The sequence below is a fragment of the Ursus americanus genome, chromosome 4, assembly GCF_024610735.1.
Source record: "Ursus americanus isolate L20-20 chromosome 4, mUrsAme1.1.p, whole genome shotgun sequence".
Taxonomy (NCBI): Eukaryota; Metazoa; Chordata; class Mammalia; order Carnivora; family Ursidae; genus Ursus; species Ursus americanus.
This window is the reverse complement of record NC_142130.1, coordinates 87,899,578-87,911,977: the sequence shown is the minus strand read 5'-3', so window position 1 is coordinate 87,911,977 and position 12,400 is coordinate 87,899,578. Positions and strand designations below refer to the sequence as shown.

Genomic DNA, 12,400 nt, shown 5'->3' with positions numbered 1-12,400 from the left:
CTGGCTCCTGGGAGTTTTCTTGTTATTGGCAGAGAAGCGGTGGGGGGGGGGGGGGGATGGACGATAGAGTAGACCAGGTGCTTTCCACTTAGCTACGTGTTTCCAGAGGAATTTCTCTGGAGCCTTACTTCGAAGTTGCAAAAGGCTGGGTTTTGTTTTCTTTGTGTTTTGTTTTGCTTTGGGGGTGGGGCTACTTTCTCCCACAGCGATTCACTGGGATGTGGGGAAAGCCAGAAGACAAACCCGCAGAGGGGAAGGGGAGGGAAATTTAAAATGAAAAGATTGAAAGTGTAAGCAAGGTGCATGAGCTTTCATGCTGGAACCGTATAGCGTGTATCTCCCGTTTCTGACTTTCGACGGCATGAAAATCACTTTTCAATTCTGTGGTGTGGTACAAACAGCCAAACCCCCAATAATTATTCCTTTACACACCTCTGCTCTCACTTCGAGCCCCAGACATGCAGGAGGGGCAGGACCCGCCTCCCCTTGGACAGCCGTCATCGCTCCATAGAGAAGCAGTGTTTTGATAACTGGGCCGAACTGGGAAGCACTGGGCTCTGCGTCCTGACCCAGGCAGGCGCGGCTGAGTGTTCTCACAGCCATCTGTTAGGCCTGTAATGCATGAGCACATTAGCACATGGCCCGCCAGCAGACTCGACATTGTTCTCCTGGCTGCGTTAGTTCAGCCGACCTCAACAAAGGGGACAGTTTTGCATTCGGGATAAATACAACCACTGAGGGTTTTTTTTTTCCTTGGGATATTTAATGTTAAGGTTAACGCTAGCTGTCTGATTTGAAAAGTTGCAGCCACCCTCCCTCCCCCTCCGGCATGTTCTCATTCTGCTTGTGACAGTGATGGGGACGGTTTGTGGGAGCTGCTACTTTGACCGGAAATACTTTTCCTCTTTTAGATATGCTCCCATCAGAAAGATTCGGCAAATTGACTATGGGTCCCTTTTTTTTTTTTTTAACCCAAGGAGTTTGCCTCCCAAGGGATTAGAACAAATTGTCCAACTATGAATGTGTTTAATTTGAAGGGTCAGTCTTAAGCCTCAGGGTCTGGATTCTAGTTGTGCTCAGAAGGAAACCAAAGGACTTAAGGAGGTAGCAGAGAATGTTACAGATTTAGTAAATTTGTTGATCCTAACTGATACATTATTTCAGAAAACCCCCGTCTTTGAGCCCATCCCAGGACCAGTATAAGACCAGCCTCTAAGCCTTATCTGTTTTTAGAATAGCATTTTGGGGAAGGCACACAGAGTTCAACAATGCACTTTGACAGGATCCGATTTTCCAAGTGTTTTTTTCTGTGGGAAGCCCAGTGAAGCTTCATGGCTCTTCTTTTCTGGTTAGGGAAGGGCTTGCTGGCAAAAATCATCTGTACACATTCATTCCATTCCAACAAATATTTGCTGAGTGCTTATTACGTGCTGGGCAGTGTTCTACTTCACGGATCAGGATAAGCAAAGATTCTTGCCTCGTGGAACTTCCATTCCACTGACAAAGGCGGTAATAAACCATGAACTTAATAAATAAAAAAAATATAGTATGGGGAAAGGAAAGGTGAGCAGAGTAAGGGGATTGGAAATGCCAGGGGTAGGCTGGAGTATTGAAAAGGAAGGAGGTGCAACTATTATCTCAATTTACAGAGCTTCCATGTTCCAAAAAGAAGTGTAAAGCATCCCTGAGATAACGCTACCTTCCCTACATTAAAGCCCCCCCCCCAAGTTCAACTCCACTTAGACAGGATCAGCTGACTACCCCCCTCCAATCAGGGTAGGTCTCAAAGATCTTACGTACTAAGAAAGGGCTTATTTCTTAAATCTGTTTTTCTGTATGTATGTTGCCAACCTCCCCAAAGCAAAAGATGGGGTAACGGGATGGTAAATGTGTGTGGAATGAGAGATCAAGAAAACAGAGTCAGGATATCAATTTGTACACTCATCCGATGCCAGATCCTTTTGACCTAGCTTAATGTCCACTTCTTAACCATGCCTGATGAGAACCTGTATGTGTTAGAAGTAAGTTGGCCATTTCATCACTAAATCACAGTTGCTAAATCTGGCTGGATACTCAGGAAGGGAATAAGTCAAAACGCTACCCACCTCGGCCATGCTTCTCACTAAGATTTGACCTCTGTAAGACCCAAAGTACAGAAGGGGGGGGGCCTGATCCACTGGGGGCACTGTGCAAGCCCCATGGTCTGTTGTAATGGGGTCGTTCCTTGACACAGGGTTGTGGCTGGCAGAAAAGGCATTGGGATCCTTTCTATGAGTGCCAGGGAGCGCTTTCGAGTTGCACAAAGTCACGGTGACTGTAACCTGAAATGGCCCTTGCCAAACTTTCCACTTTACAGATGAGTAGTTGGGGCCCAGAAAGGTCAATCCACTTGCCTTAGAACACCCAGCCTACTCAGAGATCTAGCTTATTAAACTCTTAGTCCAGACCTCTTTTCACCGCGATACCTTGCAGCAAGGACCTGAGGCCTTACTCAGAACTGAATGAAACTATGAACAGATGAATGGATGAACAAAATGTGATACATACATACAGAGGAATAGCACTCAGCCTTCAAAAGGAACTGAGAACTGACAGGTGCCACAGCATGGATGAACCTGAGAAACATGCCAAGTGGAAGAAACCAGACACAAAAGGTCACAGACTGTACAAGTCCACATATAGGAAGTCTCCAGAATAGGTCAATCCATAGAGACAGAAGGCAGATTTGTGGTTGCTTGGGACGGGGTGGGGCAGGGAGGCCAGTGACCTCATGATGGTTACAGGGTTTGACTTTGGAGTGATATGAATGGTTTGGAACTAGATCGAGGTGGTGTCTGCCCCACGCTGTGAATGCCACTGAGTTGCTCACTTTAAAATGGTGAATTTCATGTGTATGAATTTCACCTCGATGAAAGCAAACAGAAAGAGGGGGATGAAGGGGAGAAGCTGGTGGGTTAAACACAACACTGTGGGCGTGAGGCATGAGGATGAGCAGATCTGCTAGGGGGTAAGTGGAGGTGGAACCCTAATCCTGCCTGGGCAGCAGGGGGTGGGGGAGGGGCAGAGAGAGGGTCAGCCCCCAGACTGAGGGGGTGCCCAAGCCTCTGCTGCAGGCCTTTGCCAGAGCCTGGGCTGCTCTAAGTCATTTCCTTCCCCTCCTGGCTGAGCCACCAGCACCCCTGGTGGCTTCATCAGCTGCACTGGTCTGAACAGCTGAGTGAGTTCAGAGTTGGGGGTATGGGGAGCCCCCAGCCCAACTCCCAAGAGGCCCCCACTGTTCCCGATTCTGGTTTCACTGGGGGAGTGTAGGTCCTTCTCCACTGTGCAATGTAAAGACTATTCAATGAGGACCAACTGAGCTCCCGGTCCTGCACCAGGCACCCTGGGGCATGTGAAGGTGAGAATGGGGGCCTTCCCTGCACTGGGGGGTTTAAGAACTCACTCTGTATATAGAGCTCAGAGATACTCTAGGCCTCTCCTGGGGTCCTGAGGCATACAGCGTCACCCCTCTTCCCATGTTGTAGGGCAGGTTTGTGACCAAGTTGGACAAGGATCTTACCTCTGAAGACCTTCCAGAAGGTTCAATCAGATGACACCCCAGCAGCCAGGCACACTTCCTCCTCCCTTGGCATGCTCTGTGTGCCAGACCCAGACCCAGGTTGTTCCTTTCAAGCCTAATGCCCTGTGGAAATGGTACTAGCATCACGTCCATTTTGCAGATAAGGAAGCTGAGGCTCAGAAAGCCCACATCTTCTTCATGTTCAAGGTCACACAGCCAGTGGATCCTGGCCAAGGTAGCATTACTACCACATACCCAATTACTCAACCATGGTCTCCATGGTGCTCAACCCACCCAGCCGTGACCTACATAACCATGGCTGCTTCTTGGGGGCCCAAGCTCACATTCGAGGGTTGAGATCTGGCAGCAGCCACACCCTGGCCAGGCTCTGGGGCCCAGGGCATCTATTCACAGCTGGGGCCAGGCAGGAGATGACATAATTGTCAGGGAGTATTATTCATTATTCCATTTATCTAAGGAGGGACAGAGGCTCTGGCTCTGTGGTGTTGGGGCCTAAGTCTGAACACAAATACCCTGGGTAAAAACAAAGATGCCCATCCTACTCTAAGTCTCAATGTCCCCCATCAGTGTGTGATTCCCAGGTGGCTTACACTCCTGTCTCAGTCCCTACACTCCAGAAACTTCCTCCTTCCCTGCCTCCTCCATTGACTCCCATTGTGCAGAGGCTCTCATCTCGCAGGCACATCTAGATAGGAAGGCCTTCAAACTAGTTCCCACCGCGGGGGGAGCCTCACCATCAAGGATGGTAGGCTTTCCAGAATTGTCTACACTCCACTGAAGCAGAGGCTATAAATTCCACTGGCACACACAGAGAACATCAAAAGGAATTGTTTTCGCCCATGACACAGTCCCTGTGGGCTAGAGGTTCCCGGGAGGTGGGCCAGGGGACCCGGAGCATTCTGGTATCTGAGTTAGACCCTGATCTGCCACGGAGCTTCGGAGCTTCGGAGCTTCGGTGTTCACACAACCTGACTCCGTTCTCCGGAAGAGGAAACCGGTTCAGAGAGCACCCACGCAGCTTCTGAGAGGCCACGCCAGCCCTGCTCTGCAAGTCTGCTTCCACTGCCAAGATTTCAGGGTCAGTGAATCGCTCAAGGTCCTGCTTGTGCCCCTTGGCGGACTTTTGCTTGGCCCTTGCCCTGGGCTCCAGGACTTGGGCCTTGAGCGCCCAGGACTCAGAGAGCCCGGGCTGGGCTTGGAGGGAAGGGAGGCGGGGAGGTCCTAGGAGACCTAGAAGCTCCTGGGCAGGGACAGACTTCAGCTCTCAGGTCAGTCAAGGAGGAAAGAGGTAAACAGGGCTGTTCACCCAGCATCCAGAGCTCAGCAGGGCCGAGGGCTTCCAGCTCCTAAGGCCACTGCTTCGGAGTTCCAGGCTCGCGGCTCGACGAGGCCGGGTGAGAGCGAACTCGCGGGCAGGAGGCTGCGCGCGCGGACTCCGGGGCACGGACGCGGCTGCGAGCGCCCCGCGGGGGTCGGTGAGCCCGGGGTCTTCCCTCGCGACGCCACTTGGCCCCAGCGCCAACTGAGGCGCCTCGGGCCGGATCTGCGTGCCACCCTCTCGGGGGACCCCAACCACTTCCACGACCAGTGGATTCAGAGGCGGTGCGGCCGCCTGGGAAGAAAAGCTCCCAAACGAAAGTCGCACCCGGTCCGAAGCAGTTACTTAAAACCCGGCCGGTGTGGGCGGTGCTGGGGCAGCCGGAGGGCGGGGCGGGCCCGCGGAGGCCGGGGGTGCGCGCCCCGCGGGGACCCGGCTGCCCCGCCGCGCCTACCCATTTTGCCTACGCGAGATCCGGGAAGCAAGGGGCAGAGGGGCCGCGGGCTCGCGGTTCCGCGTGAGGCCGCCCAGCCGCGACGTGGCGGCCGGAGGACCCCAAGTGAAGACGCAGCCTGCAAAGCCCGCGCCCAGCCGGGCCGTGCTGGTGAACCGCACCACATCCAGGGGTTGCAAACGGGGAGCCCGCGGGCCAGTGCGGCCCACTTGCTTGTCTCTGGGGCCCTCGGCGTGCGGTAAAGTAGGGCCCGAGGTGCCCCGGGAGGAGAGCGCGCACCCCCAGCTCCCCGCGGCGCCTGCCGCTTCCTCGGGTCTTCCCTCAGCTGGACCGCGCAGGTGTCGGTCTGGCCCCTGCGGGCATTTCAGTTTGCGACTCCTTTCCGAATAACCACTCGGGGTGTGGACTGCACAACCGGGCCAGGGCTGTGGCAGCTATCTGGGCACGAAGCACAGTCACTGTCGGCGCGGCGGGCCGCCCTAATATAGGGGCCGCCTCATCTCACCTGCCCTGGCCCTTCCTCCGCCCGCGCGCCGCGCCACGCGCCCACCCCAGCCCGCTAATGACAAAGCCTTTCGGCATCGCCCGCCGCCCAGATGGGGGCATCGGGGACAGATGGGTCCAGGCATAAAGAGGGAGCACTAGGGGCGTCACCTAAGGGGGCTGGGGCGGGGAGAGGGGCGGGGAGGAGCTCGGACGATTTTCCAGGCGGCGCTGAGACAGTCTGGGACATCGGCGCGGGGGAGGGGGGGTGCGCAGCGGAGGGCCTGGGTAGGGCGGGACGACATCGCAGAAGTGGGCTCTGGAGCGGCTCTCGAAATACAGCTTTGGCACCTCATTTACTAGCTATGCCCCTGGGCCATTCACTTACCCTCTCTGTGCCTCAGTATCCTCGCCTGTAAAATGTAATAATAGCACCATCCTCAAAGGGCCACGGTGAGAATTGAATGAGTTGACACACTAAAGCTCTCAGCGCCGTGCTCTATACCGAGGAGCCTAGAATACTTGTTGGCACCTCCTCTTCCAGCCTCCTCCGCCTACTATTAGTATCCTCAACTCCCCAGGGATACCTCCCTGCTGCCTCCTTGCTCCCAGATAGGCCGCATATGTTCCTCATTGCAGAGCCCCCGTCCTCCCAGTAACCCGGGTCGACCTCGCAGGCCAATAGCAGGGACACTGCCCCTGAAGAGAGAGATGGGGAGCAGGGATGTGAGCTCCCGGAATCCTCAGAGCTCTGGCCCTCCACGTCCCAGTCCCCTTAGGTCCCCATCTCTGTTTTGCCTAGAGTGGCCCTCACTCTGGCAGGGAACCCCAGGGATCTAGCCTGTGGGCTGCCTCCAGCCTTCAAACCAAGGAGAGGCATGCTGACTCTTGCTGTCCTTCTCCCCAGCCAGGGTGGGATTCAATATAGCAACTACTTATCCTAAGAACCATCAGACCTGATTCTGGCCTCCCTTAAGGGTTTGCAGAGACAGTGACTGGGGGCTGTCACCAGCCAGGGGTCTTGAGATCCTTGGTGTAGGGCCCCTGTCAAAGACACCCCCCCCCGCGCAATAATTCCTCCTAGTACTATGAGGCACCTGTGTGGGGACTGGGAACTTGGCCCAAAGTCTGTATTAAAAGAGGGACTTAACATGGAGCTTGTATAGAGGATCCTTTGTCTTAGACAAACTTCTGGGGGCACGAAGGTGTTTACTTAATAGAGGGAGTTCAGACCCATTGTTAGGTCCATTCTGCCTTAAATTCTCCAGCACTCTGAGTGTCTAGGGGGCTTTCAAATCCAATGCACTGGCCCCAGAGCTCTTCACGGGTTCCTGTCTGGGAATGAGGACAGGTCCTACATGCAGGGCTGCCCCACCCCAGACTGGCCTGTTGTTTAGGTCTTCCTATAGCCATCCTCATTGGGAGTGACACCTTGGGTCTCAACAGCACATTCCCAGACTGAGATGAACACTAGGTCTGAGGGTTTGCTTGGTCCCTGGGCTCGCTGTCCCAGAAATGTGGAGTTTCAACTCTTCGGGCGCCAGAGGCATTGGGCAGTCCTCCAACACTGTGTCCAGGGAATCATCATTTCTCAGTGACCCCTGCCCAGTAAGAGAATGAGGAGGGAGGACAGGGCTCTGGAGCACAGAGGCCCTGCAAGAGGTTCTGTCCCTTAACCTCGAGCTGAGCTCTTGGAGGGGATCTCAGAGACCTTGGGGTCTAGTGACAGAAGTCCCTGGCTCTGCGGCTGAGAGCCTGGAAGCAAGGGGGTCATGGGGCAGGTGGGGAAGCGGAGCTGGGACTCAGTGCAGGAGAAAACCTCTGGACTAATGCTTCCGGAGAGGGCATCCCCCCTGACAGTGCCCTGCAGACCGGGCCAGGCCTGGACAGTTATTCGACCTCCTTTTCCTTTCCCCTCTCTCTCAGTGGGGGGCCCACCCCCCAGTTAAGGACCCTCGGAAGTCTGACAGTTTGCATAACATCTTCTCCCGCCCTACTCCGAAGCCCAGCAGGGGTCCTGAGTCCCCCACCCCGGCCCCTGCCAGTCCAGGGCCACCCTCCCTCGAGGAGCCACCTGCCCTGGGCAGCTATGCGTGTCCCGTGTCCCCGTGTGCGCCTCCGCAGCGGCCGAGGATGCTCCTCTCTCACACATGGAGGCTGAGATCCCTGGCTGGGCCCGCAGTTTAGGCGGGCGACTCCTGGAAGGGCTGGGATCCTGGGGGGATCCAGCTCCTCCTTCGTCGGAGGCCTGGGTCCAGCCTGGCTGGTGGCTGGACTCTGGCAGAGAGCTTGGGTGTGAGAAGACCTAGTTCCTTTCCTTTCATGCCCCTGTCTGCATACACCGTGCACACCAGGAGCCCGTACACGTGTGCTGACAGCCTAGGCTTCCAGTGGGTGAAGGAAACGGCTACTGCAACCAAGGAGCCCCCAACCCCGTTCCCTGGGTTCTGAGCTCCCACCCCGAGTTCAAGCCTCTCCCAGTCCTTCCGTATGTGTCTGCTGCTGCAACCTGACCCATTTTGAATTCTTAACAAATTTCGTTTCAAATGGGATTTCGAAATAAAAGCTCCTAGATCCTGCCCTACCCTCTTCTTGAAATTGCCTGGGGAGGCCCGAGTCCCTGTCCTCTTCCTTCCTCTTCCCCAGCAGCTCGGCCTCCTCCAGGCTTTCGGCGTTCGGCGAAAAGCAGAGCGGAAAGGAGGCCTACTGCACCGGACCTCCAGGCGCCTGCTGTTGTGCTCCGCACACCTGCTAGTCACCCAGGAGCACCTGTCCCTGAGCCAGGGTATGGAGCCACCTTCAGTCCTGCACAGGGAGAATCTGCCTGGGACGGAATCAGGGCCCTCAAAAAAGGAGGTTAAGACCAGGGAAACCTCCACCCCCAGGTGTCCGCCAGCGGCCACCAAAGACATCGTAAGCGAGAGGCGCCAGGGCTGGGGAACTGGCCTCTGCGCCCGTACCAGTCGCTGCTTTCAAGGGAGCGCGTTCTCCCTTAAGCCTCGCAGGCCGAGGGACTGCAACATGGTCTGTCTTCCTTGACCAGAAAGGCCGAAGCTTTTCTATTTTTACCCAGAATCTCATTTGTTTTACCCAAGTCCGAAACGTGCATCGCAGCTTTGGATTGTGAGGAACCCAGTGACGGCGAGAAGAGAGGTGAACCGAGGGAAGGGCACGGAGGCCGGACGCGGTTCAGGAGAGTCTCGCTCCAGGCTGGCGGTTCCCAGCACCTAACACTTTGCAGTTCAAGGCCGGCGTGGACGCCCGGGGAGGGTCGTGCACAGCGCGCGGACGGGAGAGAAGGGTTAGCGGATCCCGCGCCCGACACTCCCGCGGCGCTCTGCCCGGAGCGCACCAGCGCCGCGGGCCGGAGGGCCCCAAGTGGCTGGTCCTCAGCTGAAGCCTAAGGATGCCACCCGAGCAGAATGGGGGTGGGCGGCTGCCTCTGAGCCCAAAGAGAAAAAAAAGTCCCTGTAAAACTGGAGGCCTGAGCTCCGGGACCCCCAGCGGAAGGCATGGCCCTCGCCCCCTAGGCCCCAAATTCCGTGCGCTGGGAGGGAAATTTTCACTTTCAACTAACTCAGTCCTCAACCGAAGGGAAAAAAGAGCTCCGGATTAGGCGTTGGAAAATCAAAATAACAAGAGAGCTGTGAGAAACACCCCGAAGAGGTGCTCAGAACAAGTTTTAAAGAGGACGTAAGTGTGTTTGTTGGGGTGGGGGGTTGGCGGGAGAATAGTCAAACACACCCCTCATCTTTCTCCAGGGTGAAACCAACCGAATGGTTCCCAGATCCGGCTCCCCGGCAAAGAGTCCTGCACCCCCTTCCCTGGCGGCTCCCCGCAACTCCTCCCACCCACAGGGCTGGAAAACATCCGACTTACTTTAAATTTTATTTAAAATCTCAACACTCGATCATTTATTTCGTTTTTGCAACCAAACAAGTAATAAATATTATTTAGCACTTTTTTTCTTTTTACAAAAATAAAACAGATGATACACTCTGTGCAAGGGACAGCGGTCAGAGGAAGGATGTTACGTGGCAGACGCTGTGAAGCCCATATTGCGACGCTGGGAGGGCCGAACCGGTTTGCGAGGACGCAGGAAGCACGTGGAAAAGTTTGTCATTTGTGTTAAACGTGGCAAAAAGAAACCAATATAGAGGGAACCCGACTTCGCCTCTGGAGGGGCTGGCAGTCACGTGAGCAGACGGCTTAGCAGCACGCACTTACCTCATTATTGATCATATATTTACACATCCAAGAAAGAAAAAATTTAAAAAGCCAACAGAACTCCCAAATAACCCAAACTATATTCACAGCAACAGCCTTTGAGTTCTGTCAAACCCTCAGGTATCAGAATGACTGCCCCCAATCGGGTAATAACCAAATCACTTTGTGCTTAGAGACGGAAAGAACGGGAAGGAGGGAGAGTCTGTTTTAAAATAACTAAAAAAACACCCGCCCCCAAAGTCGACAGTTTTAGATTATTCCAACCCACAAGTGGTTCTATTCTGACCTTCTATAAAGCTTGCTCGCACTGCTGAAAAAGGAACGTAGACAGATTTATTAGAAAACCACAAACCCCCAAACCAATAGGAGCGACAGGGAGGAACGGCAACAGTTCTCGGACCGTTGTGGCTTTACCCAGATTGGACACGACCGTAAGTGCTTCTTTCTGGTACCGAATGCCAGCTTCCAACTAACTCGTAGCCCCTGGCCCTGGGCCAGGGACGACCCTGGAGGCCGAGGCCCGACGGCCGCTGGCGGAGCGCAGCTTCCCCCGAGTCTCCACCCGCCGGGAACCTAGGAAGGAGAGGCAGTCGCCCACGCTGGCCTCCGTCCCCCTCGCCCCCATTTAACGAAGTGCTGCCCGGGCCGAGTGAGGCCCTGTTCGCGAGGAAACCACCGTTTTAAGAATCCACTTTCTTGGGAATGGGCGGGGGAGGGGTGTCGAGGGAGGGATGCACCTAGCAGTGCTTTCTTATAAAATGGTGTCTATCGGAGCAGCGCTGTTTAAAGCCAGAGAGGGCTGAACCGGGTCCCAGAGCGAACGCCCCTCTCACTCCCCACTGTTCAGTGAGCGCCCTCCATTGCTCCGGCTCCCCAGTGCGGGTGTCCTTACCATTGCCCCCACCCCCACCCCCAGCCCCAGGTCCTGCGCTCCTCGGAGCTGAGCTCCCGGGCCCCCGGTGCCGGCCGGTCTGTGCTTCCCCGCAGCCTCCGGGTCCCTCCGCTCGCCAGATCGCGCCGGCGCCGGCCAGCTCACTTGGCGTCGGAGGTGAGGCGGGGCAGGCTGCCTGCACCCATGGCCGACACGTGGTGGTGCGGCGGTGGCACCTGACACATGCTGCAGGGGCAGGGCATGCCGCCCCAGTGCTGGAAGCCGCCGCTGCCCCCACTGCCGCCGCCCCCGCCCCCCCAGCGGGGCCGCCGCCGCAGCCGACGGGGACTTGAGCAGGCCGTGCGGGGGCCGGATGGAGCCCACCGACGACAACCCGGAACCAGGCAGGGAGGCGCTGGACACCGCGGCGGCGGCCGCGGCGGCGGCGGCGGCGGCGGCGGCGGGAGGCAGGATGGGGTGGTGCACCGCGGGGTGGTGTGCGGCGTGCGCGGCGGCCGCGGGGTGCGCCGTGGCAGCGGGCAGGGGCGCCGAGTGCGCCAGACCACCGCAGGCTGACGGGTGGAAGCCCGCGTGGTGGCCGCCGTAGATCTCGCTCACCAGTCGCTTCATCTCCTCCAGCGAGTTGGTGAGCATGAGGATGTAGTTGCGCGCCAGCAGCAGCGTGGCGATCTTGGAGAGCTTGCGCACCGACGGGCCGTGCGCGTAAGGCATGACCTCGCGCAGCCCGTCCATGGCGATGTTGAGGTCGTGCATGCGCTTGCGCTCGCGGCTGTTGATCTTGAGGCGTAGCTGCTGCAGCTCGGGCTCCGTCATCTGCTTCTTGTCCTTCTTGGTGGACGACGCAGCCGCCGACGAAGTGGACGACGAAGTGCTGGACGAGGAGGACTTGAAGCCGCTGCCGCCCAGCTTGTCCCCGGGGTGCGCGCCCGCCGCGCCCATGGCGCCGCGCAGCTCTGCGCTCAGCTCTGGCGGGCAGTCGCTCGGCGTGGACGAGGACACTGTGCCTCCCGTGAAGCCGCTGCCGCCGCTGCCTTTGCTCCGGGCCGGCAGAAAAAGGTCATCGGGCTCTGGCGACGACGGGCGACTGGACACCAGGCTGGCGTCCGAGTCCATGGCCCCGAGGGATAGTCGCAGCTTTTGCAGGGTCCTCCCTCCCTCCCTCGGCCCTCGGAGCTTTACGCACGCCTCCTGCGAAGAAACAGGAGAGAGAGAGATCGAAATCGAGCGTGAGGCACTCAGAAAGAGAGCGAGAAGCTGCTCCCGCCTGCACCGCAGCGCGCGGCCCAGGTGCGGGTGGCCGGTCGCTCCGTGTCCACCTCGCTGTGTGTGGCCTTCCTTCCAGGGGCACGCAGGTACGCGCGTAGTAATCCGCTTCTTTCCCTCCCACCGCTTCCTCCGCTCCCATCCACAGGTTGTTTTATTCCAGGGAGCATCGGACGCCCCTCG

General features: G+C 57.0%; 1 protein-coding gene across 1 annotated transcript; it reads right to left on the bottom strand.

The window, feature by feature from the left end:
• Positions 1-11,050: 11,050 nt before the first annotated feature.
• Positions 11,051-12,136, bottom strand: OLIG2 (oligodendrocyte transcription factor 2). Its single transcript, XM_045785704.2, is given in 2 exon segments — positions 11,051-11,250; positions 11,252-12,136. Coding segments are annotated over 2 exon segments (972 nt in total). The 5' UTR covers positions 12,068-12,136; the 3' UTR covers positions 11,051-11,094.
• Between the last annotated feature and the right edge of the window lie 264 nt (positions 12,137-12,400).